This window comes from Cicer arietinum, chromosome 8 (genome assembly GCF_000331145.2).
Source record: "Cicer arietinum cultivar CDC Frontier isolate Library 1 chromosome 8, Cicar.CDCFrontier_v2.0, whole genome shotgun sequence".
Classification (NCBI taxonomy): Eukaryota; Viridiplantae; Streptophyta; class Magnoliopsida; order Fabales; family Fabaceae; genus Cicer; species Cicer arietinum.
The window spans coordinates 4,033,523-4,053,858 of NC_021167.2; the positions used below are offsets into that span (position 1 = coordinate 4,033,523).

A 20,336-nucleotide genomic window follows, 5' to 3' on the forward strand; every position below is an offset into this window, starting at 1 on the left:
TCAGTAAACTACATAATAATTAATTTACTTACATTTGCCTGTTAATAAAAACAAACCATACAATGAAAATTGAGATATAGAAAAAAGAAATGAAAGATGGACAATGGGCTTACATTGGTTCGGGATGAGGAAGCTAAATTTGGGCTTTTAATCATATGCCACCAACAATTTGGTAAACATGGGCCTCCCGAATGATATATTGGCCTGTTTTTTTTAATAATAAAAACGGTAAAAAAAATAGAATAAAAAAATGATATTGATAAGAAGACTTTAAGATTTATTAAACACTTACGATATATTTATATTTGTCTTATTACAATAGTACTAGTGGAGACATAATCCATAGATTAAATATATATCTTTTTACTACTAATTTTTTTTTTAATTTTATGTGACAAATCCTCCTAAAAAAAATCAAGGTAATCACAATCGCACTGGACATTGAACCGTTTAGGTAGTAATTTAAGATTTAAAGATCGTACTAATATAATATTTAAAATTTATTTTTATTGTAATATATTAATTAATAATGAATAAAAAATAATATAATATTCATAACTTCACGCATTAAAAATTAACTTTTGTAATATTTTTTTAGTATTTGGGTTGTCAAAAAGAAAAAAAATGTGATTCAAAAAAGCAGATGTATTGGCATCAGTAGCCTACTTCATGTTGTATACATGGTTCAAATACACAGCACAACTAAACACAACAATTTCCAAGACGTGGTATTTCTCATAGAGATTCTTAATTGTGTGCGGCTGAGTGTCAATTTGAGGAAAATGTTCATTATTTGTTGTTTGAATGTGCGTTTTGTGTCAAATGATGGTTTACCACAATCCTTTAAATTTAGTTGATTGTTGTTATCAGGCAGAGCGATGCATGAAAATTTATCATCCTTGACTTGGTGAATGTTAAATTTAGTTAAATTTAGGCAATTTGGAATGTTAGAAATAGCATGATCTTCAATCGGGAGGAATGCGAGGTCACTCAAATTGTAGAGATTCTAAAATTCTTATTGTGTTGTCGGCTTAAATTTCTAAGATATGGAATATTACTATTTTTTTGTTTAATTTTACTTATCTCTAGAAAAAACTTTAAATTATTAGGATGTAATTTTCCGAAATAATTAGAGAATTTAGGAAAAAAAATAATGCACAAAAAATAAACAAAAACCGAGATGAGATAAAACAATATAACTATAATCTTGGGGTGTAAGATTTTATGAGAGGGAATTGACATGTGTTTATTTTTTCCGATCACAAATATAAAAGAAAAATAGACAATAAAAATGAATGTATTTATTTTAAATAAAATAAAATAATTTTTATAAATTAATTTCTATTATATTCAAAATTAGATGGAGTATTTTATTGTCCAACAAAAATAGTGGGCCTCAATCCAAATTTCCTGACAATTTCAATAAGTAGACCAAAAGACAAGAGGAATAGCAGCTTAATATTGCATCTAAAGGCACAACAAGTCAACAACGATACTCAAATATTCAATCACAAATGTTGTTCTAAAGTTTATGAGGGAGTAGTAGTACTAGTGACTTACAAACAGAGTGTCAATTAAACTTTAAAGTTTCTCTTAAAAAGTTTATTACTAAACTTTTTAATATTAGATTATTTGTTGAGATCATATTTTTAAGGTTTTGATTTTATTATTTATTATGTTTTGTGAATCTAATTAAAGGGATTTACGGATTTAATATTTTGTTAGTTGATTGAAATTTTTTTAAAATTTACTTCTTTAAAAAATTAAAAACTTTTATTTTGGAAAAAGCTTATTTTTTTTCCGAAAATATTTTTAAATTATTATTTTGAAAAAACATTGGAACTTTTTTAAAACAATTTTGCAAAACAATCAAAACTTTATTTTCTCAAAAAATTTATCTTCTAAAAGATAAATTTAAAAAAGTAAATTCATAGATTTCATTTAGTCCATAAAATTTTAAGAAATTTTTATCCCTGACTTTCTTTTTTGAACCTTTTAACTCTAAACTTTTTTACCCTTTTAATATATTAACTAAAATTAATAATTAGTGGTCTTGTGATATTTACCTCAAGACTTACATATAGTTAATTATTATGGCAATATCGACATATTAAAAAGTTTCTTTGATTTTGAGCACTTTCCAAATAATTAACATGTCTGCAAATTTTTTTTGAACCTATTGAATTTGAAGTTGTTAAGTGAGTTTTATGGATACTTAGTTACTAATGGTATGACAATATCATTAATTTTCTTTATATAAATAAAATAATAAATAAACTTGTCCTCAACTTTAATATATTGAATTTAAATAAAAAATTTACTATCCAACTTAATAATTTGAATATTTATCAATTTTGCTAGGCCTTACCATTAATTTTTGATGGTGTGATAGTTGCATATTTACTGAAGGCCAGGGTAAGAGTACATAAACTAGTGGTTGATGAGTGTGCCGTGTTACTAGTGCGTGCACCCAAGCCGACACTTTTTCCATTTTTTTCAGCTCTCATGGAAAATCTAATCAAAATTCAGTAGATCATTATATTAAATAAATTTTATTGAACGTAACAGTGGGTGTCCTATATTAAATTCACCTATAGATATTAATAAGAGTCCTCTTAAAAAATAGACGTAAACAATAATTTTATTGATGCTACCCGAATAAAAATAAATAAAAAATAATATATTTTTATCGTTAATTAATATTAAAATTTTTAAATATTGATTTACGATGAACCATATATTAGTACTATTTTTGCTGTAAAAATAAAAAATTTAATTACAGTTTTAGTTCCTTATTTTAGGTGAATCGTGAGAGTAGTCCCCTCATTTTATTTCTCTCTAGTTTTGGTCCCCTAGCAGAATTTTGGTCTAAAACTTTATGAAATTTCATTTTTTTTTACATTTATTTAAGTCACACTATGCTTCAAGATCTCATTTGCAACAATTGTACCTAAAATATATGATCATAAATAGTGTATTACGACTTTAAAAAATGAAATTTCATCAAATTTTAGACAAAAATTCTGTTTGAGGGACCAAAACTGGAGAAAAACAAAATGGGAGACTACTTTCGCGATTCAGCTAAAAGACCAAAACTACAAAGCCAAGATAAAAATATGATCACCAACTTTATGCAGAAAATTAAGCAACCATATTACTCTTGACTTTCCCTTTTGATGTTTGTGAAGCAAAGTGAGTGTTATGCGCAGTTATTATTATTATAAAGAGAAAGAGAAAAGTGAGATAGTTGTTGGTTGAGGAGGGTGAGTCATTTTTCCTTGAACTTAGAGCGTCGGTGGTGACAGATCAAACATTACACGTTATCATATTCATTCATTAATTCATTCATTGTTTCTTCCTCTTTGTTAATATTGCTTCATTTCATCCTCTGCACTTTCAACTTTTAACCATTTCTCTGCATTCTCTTCAACTATAATAATAAGCTTTACTAATCTCATTCTATTGTCTTGGATGATCCATGCACAACCACAACCATAACCTTCAACTTCATTAATCTTATCAGGTCAGAAACCAAAACCACTCTTCAAATCAAATTTAGGCAATGGAAAGGTCTATATATTTTTATTTTTTTATTTGATGTTGAAACTTTATGAAAATAACTTTTTTGATTTGTAATTTTTTTTATTAACTATTCAAATACCATGCAAGTATGGAATAAATTATTTTGTTAATGCAAATATTTTCCTTGTGATTACAGTTACATGATTAAAATTTTCCTACTTGAGAGACATATTATTCCTGGGCTTGAAAATGATCAGATGATTCAGTTTATGAACAGCTCAATGAATTCAGAAATTTGACTCATTTAGTAAATCAACATGGGATATGATGATGACAATAATATTAATAATGTTTTGATTTAATATATATTAGTTTTTTATTTTAAATTTTTGTTATTTAATTATTTTTCACATAAAAAATGCAAAATATAATTTATGGAGTTACAAATTTGAACCTAATTAGTTGAGTTAAAATGCTCAATTAATTATTTGTTCAGTTAACTTGATTTGGATTTTCTCAATCATTTCCAATTCTGAGTAGTGATTATGCATGAACCATTTTTGCAACCTTGTTTTCAAGGGCATCAATGATGATGAATTGATATAATGATAATGTAATGAACACTGTATATTTCAGATTATTTGCATGAAAAAGTTGGTGTAGTCATTTATGGATCAAAAGCATTGGCATTGGGGGAAAAATTCAAGGGAGAAGACAATTTTAGAAACTGACAAAGCAAATCTTACTTCAAAAGAAAATGAAGAGGTATGTAATTTAAATGATTCTAAATGCAACTATATGTTAGAGATCTGGTTTTTTCCACATATTTTTGTGTTTTCTTTGATATAAGAAATTAAATATTTTGTCTTGTTTTTGCTTTTATGTCTTAGGTGCAGACACTTCTGGCTGATAAAGAACAATTGGAGAAAGACTTAAAAAAATTAAACGATAAGCTTGATTTTACACTCTCTAATTACAATGCTAAAGACGAGCATATGAAGAAACAAACAAAAATTGTTCAAGAAGCAGTGTCGGGTAATGTTTATGCTATGTAGCACTGATATTTTGGATTGAATGTGTCTGGTGTCAGACAACACTTCCATTTTTTAAAATTGTTACAGGAGTCTACATGTTAGTGTCATTTCGTGTTCGATGTATGTGTCAGTGCTTCATAGTTCGTGCATTCCTATGTGTGCTCATGTATTTTCCCACTCTCTTTTTATCTCGAAACATTAATAATAATCAATTATACATTATTCTTAAGAGTAGTTCTACCAGTCTCTTATAAAAGTTTCCTTTTTGAAGGATGGGAGAAGGCAGAAGTTGAAATGTTGTCAATGAAGGAACATCTTGAGGAATCTATACACCAGCAACTAATTTATGAAGAAACTACCAGTCTCTTATAAAAGTTTCCTTTTTGAAGGATGGGAGATGGCAGAAGTTGAAATGTTTTCAATGAAGGAACATCTTGAGGAATCTATACACCATCAACTAATTTATGAAGAAAGAATGTTTCATGTGAATTGTACTCTCAAGGAATGTATGCAGCAGTTACATTTTGCCAGAGAGGAACAAGAACAAAGGATTTATGATGCTGTAATGAAGGCTTCAAAACAATTTGATCAAGCTCGCACGGTTTTAGAGGAGCAGCTATCAGAGACCAGTAAAAGGCTTGCAAAAGTTGTGATCGAAAATTCTTATCTTAATAAATCTCTTGCTGCGAAAGACAATTTGACAGAAGATCTGAAAAGACAGTTGGCTCATGCAGAAGCAGGTCATAATGCATTGATGATTAGATTAGAGTCCATCGAAAGAGATAATAATTCTTTGAAGTACGAGGCTCGAGTGGTTCAAAAGGAACTTGATATCAGAAATGAGGAGCGAGAATATAATCGTCGAACTGCTGATGCTTCTTATAAGCAGCAATCAGAGAGTGTAAAAACAATTGTCAAGTTAGAATCAGAATGTCAGAGGCTGCGTCATCTGGCCTGGAAACGGTTGCCAAGTCCTGCTGCCAGTTTAATGGCTGAAGATTCTTCTGAGACTGCCATGAAAAGAATCACTTATTTGACTGAACAACTATGTGCCGTGGAAGAAGAAAACAAGACTTTGAAAGAATCACTAAGTAGGAAAATGAATGAAATCCAATTTTCAAGAGTAATGCTTTCGCGCACAGCTTCTAAACTGTTGCAACTTGAGTCGGAAATTGCATCTAAAAGTCAAGTAGCCTTGGAGCAGCCTAGAATTAATCTTGCATTGCAAGAGTTATGTTCGGCGTCGATGTCTGAGATTGGTAGTTATGACAATGTTAGCTGTGCGGAATCCTCGGCTATTGCAGAACTGGAGCGCTTCAGAAGTGTTGGCCCTTCAGATATAAACCTTAGGGACGATTTCATTGAAATTGAAAAATTAGCATTGTCTGATCATCACTCCGTGTTCTCGATATCGAATCAGGAAACATGTTCCAAAGACATGTTAAAGGGTTATATTCCTGGTTGGTTTCAGGATGTAGTTAAAGTGACATTGGAACAAAATTGTGTTACTCATAAGAACCCTGATGATATACTCGAGGATATTAATTTGGCTATGAAGCATCTGAATAATAATTCAGATCAATGTACATTTGATTCAGGCAAAGATTCTAGTCAATTTGATGCATCTAATCCTTCTCATTTAAGCCTCCACACCTCGGCGGAACCTTTGAATTATTCTGTGGTAGATTCATCGGGTGAAGTAAATGATGCCGGGACTTCATCAATAAAGAGAACTAAACATAAATCTCAAAGAGTTCTGAATAAATCAATAGGCAAATTAATTGAGCTTATTGAAGGGATCAATATGCCTTCTGATGATAATAATAATTCAGATCTTTCGTGCAAAAGAGATCAAAATATCCATTCACATAATAATCAAGGAGTGTCGATAGGCTACATGGTTCGTGTTTTCCAGTGGAAAACATCGGATCTAGGTGATGTCTTGCAGAAGTTTCTCAATGTGTGTTACAATTTACTGAATGGCGTGGCTGATCATGAAAAATTTGCCACAGAACTAACAACAGCCTTGGAATGGATTATCAATCACTGCTTTTCACTTCAGGATGTTTCGAGTATGGAGGATGCAATTAAAAAACAATTTGATTGGGACGAGACCCTAACTTATTCAGGTTGTCATGATTATCCAACTCAAAAGATGCAATATGATCAGAAGGAAGAATCTAAAAATAGTAAAGATAAACCGAACAGTTCTGAATCTGAAAAGAAAGCCTTGGAGCGGAGGCTTCAAACCAATGCAAATCAACATCAGGAATTAGAGGAAACTATTGCCTGCTTGAGATTGGAGTTACAAACATTCAAAGAATCCAATAGAATACTTGAAGATCGAATACAAAATGACGCGTCCATAAATAAAGATCTTGACACTCAGCTTATAGAAACTGAATTAAAAGAGGCTTATCACAAGATTTTAGCATTAGAAGTGGAACTAGAGAGCAAGAACCATTATTGTGATGAATTAGACATAAAATGTGTTGAACTTCAGCTCCAACTTGAAAGGTGCCACCTAATCTAATCCTTCAAATATATCTTAATAATGTGCAATAGTGTAATATTATTTTGGAACATTTAGCTTTTACTTTATTATTTAAATACTTTCATACTCACGTATCAAACTTTATCTTCTCAGCATGAAAAGGGAGTGTTCAAATGGTTACATTAATCTGAAAAATGAGCCGGTGCGAACTGTAAGTTCATCTGTTTTATTCTCTTTACTTGTTGACTCATAGTCAGTTACTATCTTCCTATACAACATTATGAAAAATTTAATCCAGTTGAGACATTATTCATCTAGATACAAATTTGGCAGTATAAATTGTACTATCAAGTAGTGCAACTTCACTTGATTAATTAATCTTTGTTGAAATATTGTGTTTGAAGGTTGTTTACCAATCTTGCAGGAATGGGAGATAACAGTTGCTTCAGAGAAGTTGGCAGAGTGTCAAGAAACAATCATTCACCTTGAGAAGCAGTTGAAAGCATTGGCTGAAAGAAAGGATGTTTGTCTTTTCGACAACATTATCGCTGCTCATCGTCCGATAATTACAAACACAACTAGTGTTAGTGTCCCACTAAAAGTAGACACGAAGGCCAAAAATCGACCTTCTCTGTTGGATCAGATGCTTGCTGACGATGATGCAAAAGCCAAGGTTTGCAAAACAAGTGAAAGAAGTTTTATACAACAGCCACTTGAAAAGATTGTGGTTTTGAAAGGACTTAAAGGGCGTGAGGATGGTGCTAATGTAAAATCTTTGGCCATTTTACCTGTCAAGAAATCTGGAGGAAGAAGCTTGTGGAAAAGGCTATTAGGGAAAAGAAGAAAGCCAAAAAGAAAACATGTGTATCAGTTTAACAAGTGAAATGCAGTTTGAGTGTAGTTCAGTCATGAGTTTGGTTTTGTAAAATCAATAAACAAAGTTCAATTCTTATTGGGACGGTTGTAATTAGTGTTAGTTTAATTAATAATCATTTCCCTACTATTTTGTTTTAAGTGTAGTTGATTACCTCACATAGGAATTTCATTTTTATGAGCAATATCTGGGGAAGCAAAAACTTTTACATTAATGACATGATGACACTTTTACTTTTACCTCTACCTTTACCTTGTGACCCACAATTTCACCCTTGATTGCAAAGATAAACTCCACACTATTGAATTTGATGATTTTATATGCACGCCATTTAATGTGAGACATTTCTTATTTGTAAATTTGAGAAGTGAAATTTACATAACATTACTATTTTTAAGAATTATTTGGTGATTTTAAAGAAGTTAACTAATTACATTATAGTTGTGTTCAAAAATACATTGATTCATTATATTTTCATATTTCAATGTAATTTTCAACGTAAAAACAAAAAACTCGAAATCACATCTTTAGTCTCATCGTAATCTCAAATACATGTTTTGAGCGTCATATTTCAATTACGCTAATTTAATTTACAACTTGGAAAAGAATTTGATATGGAAAGATGAAAAGCGAACCATAGAAACAACTTAAAATTTGAAAAGGATTTAGACAGAGGAACATAAATAGACGAGTAAAGAAAGCAATTAACGAAGATGACAAATAACCGGATAAGGCATTGTTTGTTTGCTTATACAGTGCGTATTTATAAATTCAAAATCATACACCTTCCCCCCATTCCACTCACTTCACCCAACAAATAAAAATACTCAAAAAGAAAAGTCTCCTCTAAACTCTAAAGCGGCGGAAAAAATAAACATTGAAAGCGTTTTCCACGGAGATTACATTTTTTTTAGACATTATGACTTAGGGTTTCAATATTCAACAACTCGCCCCGCCAATTTCAACATTCAACGAATCACTTTCATCTTCGCAATTCCATATGCATGAATTGGATCTCGATCCAAATCCAATTCTCCATTTCCGATAACCTTCGACACCCTCCATGGCGTCGATGCCTCCGCCTCTGCCTTCGCCGTCTTCGTCTAGATCCGAGCCTCATCTCGATCCCTTCGTATACTCTCTCTCTCTCTCTCTTAATTCTTACATTGCTTTCAATACCTTATCCTTTCCTCTACTCACGTTTAATTACTTAGTTTCAGTTTCTATTTTTATTTTTATTTTTATTCATTTTTTGTTTTTACTTTTCAGCTTCGATCCAGTTTTAATCTCCATAATTTTCTTTAAATTTTAATCATTCAATATTCAACAAGTATGCTGCATTTTTTTGAGGTTAATACTTGCTAAGTTAAGTTGAAACTTAAAAGTAGCTGCATTGTATATAACGAAGCTTATTAGGGACGTGGTTTTGTCTTTTTTGGTTAACTGTTTCGTTTCACACTACATGCTTAGTGTAACTGTTAGATTCGTTTTAGCTGTTAATTATTATTTAACAATAATGTAATCGTAAGTGTGACGGTTTTATTCTTTGTTTACAATGAAGACAAAGAAAGTGGAGGAAGACACAAGTCCTGCAGTTCAAGATGTGTTATCGGCTATTGATTCTTTAAAGAAACAAGTTGTTGCTGAACGGATTGTTACCGTCAAGGTTTAATAGCTTAATTTCTGATTGTAGTTAGTTGCTGATTTTTTTTTTGGAATAATAGTTGTTGATTTTGTGTGGCCTTTTTTCTTGTTTGCTGTAACATGTGGTGGTGCCTTAAATGTGCGTGCATTTGAAATATCAGAAAAGAGTGGAGGAAAATAGACAGAAGCTGGTTGGTATCACCAACTGTCTCTGGAAATCGGCGGCGGAGAGAAGGACATGTGGTGTTGCCGATACGATTAGAAGTCTTGACCTGCTGACTAAGAGGCAAAAAGATGCAGTTGATATGCACAACGGTGTTTGTGGTGGTAACGATGATAAGGAGAGCAATGGCTATCATGGAGACGACCATGGTTCTACGGCAGTTCTTCTAGGATCTAATGTTGCTGTAAAGAATGCTGTTCGGCCTATCAAATTACCCGAAGTTAAAAGATTGCCTCCTTACACTACATGGATTTTTCTGGACAGGTTTGTTTGCCATAATTGATGTTTTTTTCTTTATCAGCTATAAATTGTTTGATGCAGTATGATAGTTAATATTAGATGGTAAAGACTAAAGCGCCAACATGATTATAAACTCAGTCTTGTACAAATGAGGATGTTGTGATGGATGCTTTGATATGTTTGAGAGTCCCACTTCAACTAGATATATGTCCTAGGTGGTGCTTACAAGGCTTGGGAAGTCCCTGCCAAATGTTTGGTGGTGTGTGTTGAGATTTTTTATTCCTCCTGTATTAGTCTATGATTCAGATGTCCAGTCTTGATTGGTGAGAGAATGTGTGGAGAGCTCGACATTGACTACTGATATGACCTAGGCGGTGGCTATAAGGCTTGAGCAAACCTCATTTTACAAGTCAGTTTTGCACGATTGAGCAAGGCCATAAGCCCAAATTTTAAGTAGACATACAAGACAAGATAGATAGTAAGGCAACGGTTAACATAGACCTCCTTAATAGTTGGTCTATGGTGAACCACAAATTATAGATATTGATGGATTTGTACACATAATAACACTGAAAAATTTCTTTTTCTTTTTTTCTTTTTTCTTTTCCACCTTGGTCGGGATCTGCACTCTACGCCATCTTCAATGTTACTGCAGAAACCATCAACGGAGCCCCTTCCTACCACCTCTATTTAAATCCACCTTCATTACTTCCTTGCTGTGTTCTGGTTGTTAGTAACCTGCAGAACCATCACTGATTTTTGCTTCAAAAAAATATACATTTTTTAAGACACTTGCTGGGGAGTAAAAAACTAGCTTGTTTTATTGGAGTAAGTTTTATCATATTATTATCAGAGGACGTATGGGGATTTTCAGTGATCATCGGTGAATAAAATAAGTCAATCTGATATTTAGTGAAGAAACTTAAGTGATCGATTGGTCTTAGATGTTTGTTCTTTGATCTGTTTTGTACGCCGTATTCTTGAAGTTGAAAACTAGTAATAGAATGATACAAAAAAGAGAATTTTTTGCTGAATGTATAATCCACCATTGCCTGCCTCCTTTCTGCAGAACCAATTTGGTAAAAGAAAAGAGAAACAATCATGTGTAATGTGTACTGTATTACTGTGCGTACAGATGAATCCAATGGCTATAGTTTGTGATACATCGTGGACCACCTCTAAAGGTGGTGCATGTTATTCACCCGTGGCCGAAGCCCTTTAGACAGCCTATTAAGAAGAGGAAATAATATCGTGGGTAATCCTATAATTAGATGTGGTGGTTTTCAAAACTCTAAGTGAAATCATTAAAAATTACTTAGATCTAAATGTACTCTATAAGAATAATAATAATTTGATTATTTATTTGAGAACATAATTGTGTCATTTGATTCATTCAACTGATTCCATCTGGTGGATAAAGGTTTTGGTTGTTGTTGGCTTCCATATTCCAGCTCTTTATGTAATTTATTTTAACTAATGGTAAATTGTGTTATGTGATACCCTAAATTTTGACTCGCACCATCTGTTTGTTAATCTAACCCGAGGTCTTGGGTGAATGTATCATATCATGCATACATATTATTGGGAAAAACCCAAGTCCCACGTTGATAAGAGATTGAACTCTAAAATAGTTTATAAAGAGTGACACCCCTCACCTTACAACCGGTTTTGTAAGGATGAGTTAAGTCCAATATGAAAACCTAAGATGGTATTAGAGCTCACTTGATTGGGTCACCCACCTTTTATATACACGCACCAAGTCCGATAGTGTTGGGCGCGAGGAGGGTGTATTAGAAAAAAAATCCAATTCCCACATTGATAAGAGATAAAGCTCTAAAATAGTTTATAAATAGTGACACTCTTCAACTTATAAGTCGGTTTGGTAAGGATGAGTTAGACCCAATATAAAAACCTAAGAGTATGAAATGAAATAAATCATAGGCAGAGGCGGGAGCATTTAAAAAATATTAATTCTATACATTTTTCTTGTCTTTTCTTTCTCAAGCAATCGAGTCTCTTACTCTTCACTAATTTTTTATTTACCATTGCTTATGAGACCGATCTCACTTTTTCTTTTTTTGAAGTTTCACCTTTTCAATCTATCAATTTCCAGCTCTGTAGTTTTCTTCTATTTTGATTTTTTATGCACAAAAATTTGATCCTTTGAAGATCCTTGTTACTTGTAATCATTTGTGTGCAGAAATCAAAGAATGACAGAGGATCAATCAGTTGTAGGTCGGAGGCGAATTTATTATGATCAAAATGGTGGAGAAGCACTCATTTGCAGTGACAGTGAGGAGGAAATAATTGATGAAGAAGAGGAAAAAAGAGAATTTGTACAATCAGAAGATTTTATACTTCGGTTGGTATAGCTTAGTAAACTATTATTGGGTGCTTTCACTGTTTCCTTTTCTCTGTTAGATGTTCTTTGTTGGCGACATGTAAAATAATATTGCAATATAGGTTTGAGTGTTGTGTGTATTATGTTATTCAGATCAAGTTTTTAGTGTAGGAAGATAATGAATTCATATTTTGTGTGTGACTGTGTATGTTTAATATTACCGAAAATTATTTATGCACTTGAGACCTCTGCTTGAATTAAGCATTTGTTTTCCATTGAACCATTGCTAACTGTCTATGAAATACCGCTCATAAAGAAAAAACTGTCTATGGAATACCTCACGAGCTTTGCTTTTCTGATTATTTTAGTTTTCAATTGAAGCATATTTAATATGAACTGGCGTGTCTGGTGTGCCAATATATTTTGGTTGGCTATAAGTGGGTTCATTCAGGATGTTTTCTTGTTTCCTTGATTAGTTATCTGTATAATTAAATCCTTTTTATTTGGAAAAGAAATAAGTGTTTATTCATATTTCATATTATCATTTGATATCTTTTCATTTTTCTGTTGAAATAATTTCCTCGGTTAAATTTATTAAAATATGTTTACAAAAATGATTCTGTGCTTGATTTATCCTGTCAATTCTGCTGCTTCCATTAAGGGATAATGAAACCCTGCAATTATTTTGTACCCTTCTGCGGTGATTTATCTTTACATTACATATTCTTGTGTTGCACACGAGACAGTTTTGTGGATTTAATAATTTCTGGTTTGATTTTACAGCATGACTATCAGAGAATTTGGTTTATCTGATGCTGTTTCAGAGACACTGGCTCAGTGTTTTTCTAGAAAAGCTAGTGACATTAAGGTACAATTGTCATTCATTGACCATAATGTATTTTCTACTTCTGTCATTTCTCTCTCCTTTATTGTGATTAAAAGTGGTCGTAGTGGAAGCTTTTGTCCAGCTGTTTCCCATTTGATTTGTGCTGGCTTTACAGAGATATGAAACAACATCAAACATCTTATACAGGCCCGATATGAAACTCTTTGCAATGATGACAATGCTGGCGGGGATTCTAAAAATGGGGATATAGAAGATAATTCCCAAAGTGACAATTCTTTTCTGGAAAAGGATCTTGAAGCAGCTCTTGACTCTTTTGACAACCTCTTTTGTCGCCGTTGTCGTGTAAGATTTTCCCCCACGAAGGCACTGTATAGCATGCATTTTTTTCCTCTTCTTCTTCTTTATATCTCATTTGTTGCTATAATTTCACTTTGCAGGTTTTCGATTGCAGATTACATGGATGCTCTCAGGATCTTGTCTTCCCAGTAGGTTCTATTTTTGGGTTATTTCTTATGAAGTAGTCTGCAAGTATCTTACTATTCTTAACTTGGTTTATAAATATAGGCTGAGAGACAAACTTTGTGGATCCCTCCTAACACCGAAAATGCACCATGTGGACCAAATTGTTTCAGATCGGTGAGCACTTGTCTATTCATAGTGGTCTGTCTCTTATAGAGTTTCTGTAACAATTTACTCAAGTTGCTCATGCTTGCCAAATCACAGGTACTTAAGTCCGAAAAATTTGCCAAAGTTACATCTTCTCAGACTGATGTTGAAGACAAATCTTCTGGTGGTGCTCTATCTAGGAAAAAAAATTCTGGTAGAAGGCTGATAAAATGCAGCCAAAGTGAAAGTGCTTCATCTAATGCTAAGAACATATCTGAGAGTAGTGACTCAGAGAATGGTCCTGGGCGGGATGCTGTTTCAGCCTCCCGCTCGGCCCCACCTAAAACTAAACCAGTGGGGAAAAGTGGAGTTGGTAAGAGAAACAGTAAGAGAGTGGCAGAACGTGTTCTAGTTTGCATGCAGAAACGGCAGAAGAAAACAGTAGCTTCTGATTCTGATTCCAAAGTAAGTGGTGTTTTTTGTTCTAGTGATATGCATTTACCTTCAATGGTTGCCAAGATAATGAAGAAACAATTATTTTATTAAACAAATGTGTCATAAGTTTTATATTGAAAGATCTAGAAGGAATTGGTTTGTGATAATCTTTACACAATGCAGAGTGAAGCTCATGACCACTCATTGAATGATATGGTATCGGATCCACATGTTGTGACCGAGGAAGACAACACGAGGAAAGAAGAGTTTGTGGATGAGAACATTTGTAAACAAGAATTGACAGATAATAAATCTTGGAAAGCTCTTGAAAAAGGTCTTTTAGAAAAAGGAATGGAAATTTTTGGCAAAAACAGGTCAGATATGTTTGGATTGGAGATATTTTTGTTGTCTTTATTGACCAGATAATATGATATAATGCATGAATGCTGTAATTAGTGTTGATGTGAAATATGAACATGTATGGGTCGATTTACTAGTCCAAGTATTTATATCAAGATGAAAGCTTGTCTTTAGTAAATTTCATGGGGAGTGGATTGCTACAATTTGGAAGTAATGAGTTAAACCTTGTTCTTAGTTGGTCTGAATCAAATGCGGAGATTGGCTTGGTTATTAGGTGTCCATTTTTTCATTATGTTATTCTTAAAACCATTCTTTATAGCTTCCTTTATGGTAGGAACCCAACTTTGAGCCAACAATCCATAGTTGGGAAGCCGCTTCCTTCAGGTTTATACTGAAAGGCCCAAATGTTCGAGGCACAAGATATCTCTAGGCAGGAATTAGTTGAAGGAGTCAAGGATGGAATATTTTTTATAATAACTTGATAATAGGAAGCCTCTCCAGGTTTACACCTGAAGGCCCAAATGTCCAAGTCCCAGTATACCTCTAGTCAGTAATTAGTAGGAGGGAAGGTTAGTTATGGAGAGACAAGATTAAGTCTGTTATATGTGCAGGGAGTGAATAAGGAAAGGCATGCTGAGTGAATTAATGTTAAGTTGGAGTCTAGGGAAGTCGCTCTGACTTGGAAGCTTGGTCCTTTGTTACTTTTATTTCCTTCATTCTACAGTTATACTGTACTATACATACGCATTTTACATGCCTACATGAAATAAGCACAAGTCTGCAAGGGTGTTTAAGACTTATTGATCAATTTTTTGGATAAGTTACATATTCCATGGATATTTTGTCAATGTCAACTTAAGTTTTGCCACAGGTAGTTTTGGATGTCCCACTTGTGAGTTGTGACTTGTCTGATGTCTCCTTTCGTTTGAAATTGTCACTTCTCAAACTATGATAGACTAGGAAAATGATTTCCACAATACCTACAGACAATAATTACTGATGGTCAATCACCTTATAAGTGACAACTGCTTTTTATTGCAGCTGCTTAATAGCCAGGAATCTCTTAAATGGTCTTAAGACATGTTGGGATGTTTTCCAATACATAAATTGTGAAGAAGGGAAGTTGTCTGGTTCTACTGGGGATGCTACGAATGCTCTCGTGGAAGGCTATTCCAAGGTAGATTTTGACGCAGCAATACTCAATGCAATTTTTCTTTTTGCTCTTTGATACTTGCATATAGTGCTTAACTGAACCGGTTTTGGTCAAATGAATGTAAGGGTAATAATGAAGTGAGAAGAAGGTCAAGATTTTTACGTAGAAGAGGAAGAGTCCGTCGTTTGAAGTATACCTGGAAATCTGCCGCTTATCATTCAATAAGAAAAAGGATTACTGAGAGAAAGGATCAGCCCTGCCGACAGTACAATCCGTGTGGATGCCAAACAGCTTGTGGAAAGCAGTGTTCGTGTCTTCAAAACGGAACCTGCTGTGAGAAGTACTGTGGGTAAGCTTTTAACTTACCCAAATAGTGTTTTGCTCAATTTTCTCATCCTTGGTGGTTTCAGAAACTGCGGGGGTTGTTATACTTATATCTTAAATAGATACACTGTATTGTGGCATGCATACAAGCCTGCACATGCAATCTAATATCCATTAATTTGTGTGAAAATTGTTTTGATCTGAAGATGCCCAAAGAGTTGTAAAAATCGATTCCGTGGATGTCATTGTGCAAAGAGTCAATGCCGAAGTCGTCAATGTCCATGCTTTGCTGCAGATAGGGAATGCGATCCAGATGTTTGTAGGAACTGTTGGGTCAGGTGAGATTTATTTGTCTATGGTTGTCTGTCATTTGTTAGTTTCGATGTCCTTGATATGATATCTTATATTTATTGGATATATAATATATTTCAAACATGTATCTGTTGACTTAAGTAAACAAAAACAAATTTAAGGAGATGAAAAGAAAAACAAGTAGAGGTGATTAGAGAGTCAGTAGTGTCAAACACAGTTGGATATAATCCTGAATTCTGATGTTCAAGAATAGCAAGAGATAATGTAGTGGGCCTATGATTTTGCTATTAAGAATGATTGAAGCTGATTAACACTGTTTGCAATTATTTACAAAAGAAAGTGGAACCAAATGTTTGATTTTGGGTGGAAAACTACAATCTCTGTCATTTGGAGGAAAAGTGAATGGTGTGAAAGAAAAGAGGTGATGAGGCCCACATAATTTTTTTCTAAAATTCCCAACTAAGATGGCAAGAGACTTCCGTTCTCTTGCAAAAGATGCTTTGCCAGTTTGTCGCCACTTTACTCATCTTTGTTTCTCTTTTTGCAAATGTCTTAAAATTGAGATCAAACATAGAATAACAACTCCATTTGTGATTGTTCCTTGTGCCATTTTGACAAATTTGTTTCCCCAACACGAACAACAATTGGTAGACAAGTAATAGATGGAAATCACTGAGGGCATCATTGCCATGGAACCATAATATCATTTTTTTTCCATCTCCTTCTTTTTATCTAATCAAACAAGCAAATGAAGTAATTGGTCTCAAGTAGTTAATTAGCTTCAGTTATAGACGAATTGTTCGGGAAAACCCGAGTTTGAATCCTGACTAAAACAATTATTGATCAGACTTTACTTATCTCCTGAGCAAACTGTGGATTATTAGAGCCTCATTCTCATGGAAACTAGACGGTTAAAACCAAAAACAAGCAAATGACACTCTCTATTTTCTTTCCCTTTATTTTCTCTCTCTACCCAAACAATCCACCTATTCTTACTTTATTTTCTTATCCATTATTTTTCGCCCGATTTTCTTTTCTGATCCGAACAAAGTTTGAGTGTTTAGAGCTGATTGGGATGAAAGGCAATATGATATAAAATTATAAATCTTAATTGCTAAGTCCTATTCATGTAATCAAAGGGCAGCAGAGTATTTGCTTGTATTACGTATATATCTTCCTTAAATGTGATCTTAATAAAAAGATAAAATCTTGAGACGTTGTACTTGTGCCCTCTTGTTCTCTATATATGGATTATAGCATTTTACTACTTAAATTGTCCTTACGAGCAATTTTATATGTAGGTTTATTCTAAGAAGATTTATTGAATTCACCTCATTGTTGTATTTAGTCTTAATTTGATCTGTAGAATTGATTATTCAGTCTGCCAATGTTAAGTTGTTAACTGAATGCCCATTAAAACTTTCTGACTTCCCCCTGTTAATGATTTGGTTATGTCTTTTTCCAAACTTATATCTGCCTCCTTTTTTTGTATCAATGAAACTTAAGTTCTTGCAATATATTATTCTTCGTGCATCAAGTACTACTGTTCTATCTCTAGTCACTATTTGCCTTGTTACTTCTGCTATTTGAGTCAAATCATTGTTGCAGCTGTGGCGATGGTACTCTTGGGATTCCTAGTCAAAGAGGGGATAATTATGAATGTAGAAACATGAAGCTTCTTCTCAAACAACAACAGAAGGTATTTATTTTCCTTGACTGCCTTTTTCAATTCTACCCACCTTTTGAAATCTTCAAAGATAGACTCCCATTTCCTTTCATTCCAGAATATTGCCAAAATAATGCATCCAGACCTATTTGTTTTATTTTTCAGAGAAGTTCCTTATAAAAGTAACCCAGTGAAACCCATAACTTACTATGATTGAGATAAATGGATGAGATCATATTGAGAAATGTAACTCCCTATAGGTATATAGTCCACCCTCACGGGGACTTGGGATTGCATGGGACTTCGGTCTATCCCATATTGCAACCTTCATTCTCAATGTTTGTGTCTTGTTCTTTTGTGTTACTATTTATATCCCTTTTAAATGATGTTCCCTGCTTTTTTTTTGTTTACCTTGATGGCAATTTACACCTAACATGCCTTCAGGTTCTTCTTGGAAGGTCTGATGTGTCTGGCTGGGGAGCCTTCTTAAAGGTATTTACCAAATTGATGATTCAATTTGAAGTGTTGTTTTTCCTTTTTCCTAATGCAATTTGGTTGAACTCCAGAATAGTGTTGGTAAGCATGAATACCTTGGAGAGTATACTGGAGAATTAATTTCTCATAGGGAAGCAGATAAACGAGGAAAGATATATGACCGTGAAAATTCATCTTTTCTCTTTAATCTGAATGATCAGGCAAGATTTTACTACTATGAATCTATGCTGGTGAAAAGTTCTTTACATTGCATTACACATGTCACATGTTGGATGAATCTTATTTGCAGTTTGTTCTTGATGCTTATCGAAAGGGTGATAAATTGAAGTTTGCGAACCACTCTCCTGTTCCAAATTGTTATGCAAAGGTTATTCAATTCTTCCCCTCATCAAATGCATTTATAATTGCAGATTTGAAGTTCAATTTCACAGTTCATTTTCATGGGTTTTTGTTGTCGTTCACAATCGCTCTCTGCTTAAACTGGCAGGTTATTATGGTTGCTGGAGATCATAGGGTAGGAATTTTTGCCAAGGAACGGATTAACGCTGGGGAGGAGCTATTTTATGATTACCGTTATGAGCCAGATAGAGCTCCTGCTTGGGCTCGGAAGCCTGAGGCATCTGGATCGAAAAAAGATGACAATGCTCCTTCAAGTGGTCGTGCAAAGAAGCTTGCTTAAAGGGAGTTTGTTTAAATATTAAAAATCCATTCTTTTAGGTATTCATTCTTTAACACATAGAGGGCGCAGTCTCATTGATAGCCGAAAGAAGTATTTTTTTAGTTCTTTTGTTCTTGAAAAGGCCATACATTTGTTTCTGCAGAGATAAAGTACATTTAAACCATTCATTTTGTCATCAGCTATATGTATTCTCTATCTAGATGAAAAATACAAGCTTATTGAATCAAAATTCCATGCAGCCCTTTCCTGAAGGGGAATGGGAAAATGCACGTCAGAGAAAGACTTCATATAATTTGCAATTCTTACAATTTCTTATTTCTTTTTCAATCATCCTAAATAACTAATTATACAAATTTTACAGATCAAGTTTCTGATAGTGCTATTTTTGCTTATGGGAAAGAACATTATATTGAATAAAATGTTTTTGGAATGTTAAACGACCTTAGACAAATCTAAATTATTAAATATATGCAGGCATGTTTTTGATATGTTGTAAGTATGTGATGTTATGATGGGAAGTGTTTGTAATTGAGAGGATATTAATGATTATTACAAATTAGAGAAATTGTATATGTTATTAAGCCAATATCTTTTTTGTTGTTGAAATATTTAAGCCTATATCTAATAGAAGGCAAGTGCAGCTTTCGATTTAAATAATAGATTCAATGATAAGAATTCAATAAGAACTATACACCAACTCACTTATATTTTATTGCCTTGTTTATCTTGCATACCCAAACTATTTCGTAGGTGGAGAAAAACTCTAACTCTGTAAAATCATCGATGATAAACGAGCTTTTAGAAAAAAAAGTATAATAGACACTTTTTTGGAAATGCATTTCTGTACGGTACAAACTATTCGAAATTAAACTTTCTAACAACATATAATTAGTGATTTTTTTTAGATGCATAGATCCAAAACTTATGTTGGGGGATGGGTGAAATGACTTTCAAAGGTTACCTAATTTTGAAATTAGCCAAAATCAGAATTAAAGCAATGTCGTTGAAAATACATAGAGAAGGCATGAAAAACATGGTCATCAAATTGCATGTGTTGTCAACCACCCTGCATCATTAAAGTTGAAAG

At 33.2% G+C, this 20,336-nt stretch overlaps 2 protein-coding genes across 3 annotated transcripts; both read left to right on the plus strand.

Moving 5' to 3' along the window:
- Positions 1-3,269: 3,269 nt before the first annotated feature.
- LOC101513988 (filament-like plant protein 7) lies at positions 3,270-8,169 on the plus strand. Its single transcript, XM_012719111.3, has 6 exons — positions 3,270-3,523; positions 4,159-4,287; positions 4,413-4,573; positions 4,932-7,073; positions 7,204-7,261; positions 7,475-8,169. Exons 2-6 carry the CDS (start codon positions 4,192-4,194, stop codon positions 7,931-7,933), a joined length of 2,916 nt encoding a protein of 971 aa, XP_012574565.1. The 5' UTR covers positions 3,270-3,523; positions 4,159-4,191; the 3' UTR covers positions 7,934-8,169.
- Positions 8,170-8,674: 505 nt separating this feature from the next.
- Positions 8,675-19,541, plus strand: LOC101514533 (histone-lysine N-methyltransferase CLF). 2 transcript variants are annotated; one of them, XM_004511853.4, is made up of 18 exons: positions 8,684-9,056; positions 9,486-9,590; positions 9,730-10,055; positions 12,232-12,393; positions 13,156-13,240; positions 13,406-13,561; positions 13,657-13,704; positions 13,784-13,855; positions 13,943-14,290; positions 14,444-14,634; positions 15,662-15,797; positions 15,899-16,122; positions 16,304-16,435; positions 18,018-18,108; positions 18,520-18,567; positions 18,642-18,770; positions 18,860-18,937; positions 19,058-19,541. In XM_004511853.4, the coding sequence occupies exons 1-18, from the start codon at positions 8,988-8,990 to the stop codon at positions 19,247-19,249; spliced, it is 2,592 nt and encodes an 863-aa protein (XP_004511910.1). In that variant the 5' UTR covers positions 8,684-8,987; the 3' UTR covers positions 19,250-19,541. The 2 variants fall into 2 exon arrangements, with proteins under 2 accessions (XP_073220542.1, XP_004511910.1); XM_073364441.1 differs by lacking the exons at positions 18,520-18,567; positions 18,642-18,770; positions 18,860-18,937; positions 19,058-19,541 and adding an exon at positions 18,241-18,500 and having other exon boundaries at positions 8,675-9,056.
- The last annotated feature ends 795 nt before the right edge of the window (positions 19,542-20,336 follow it).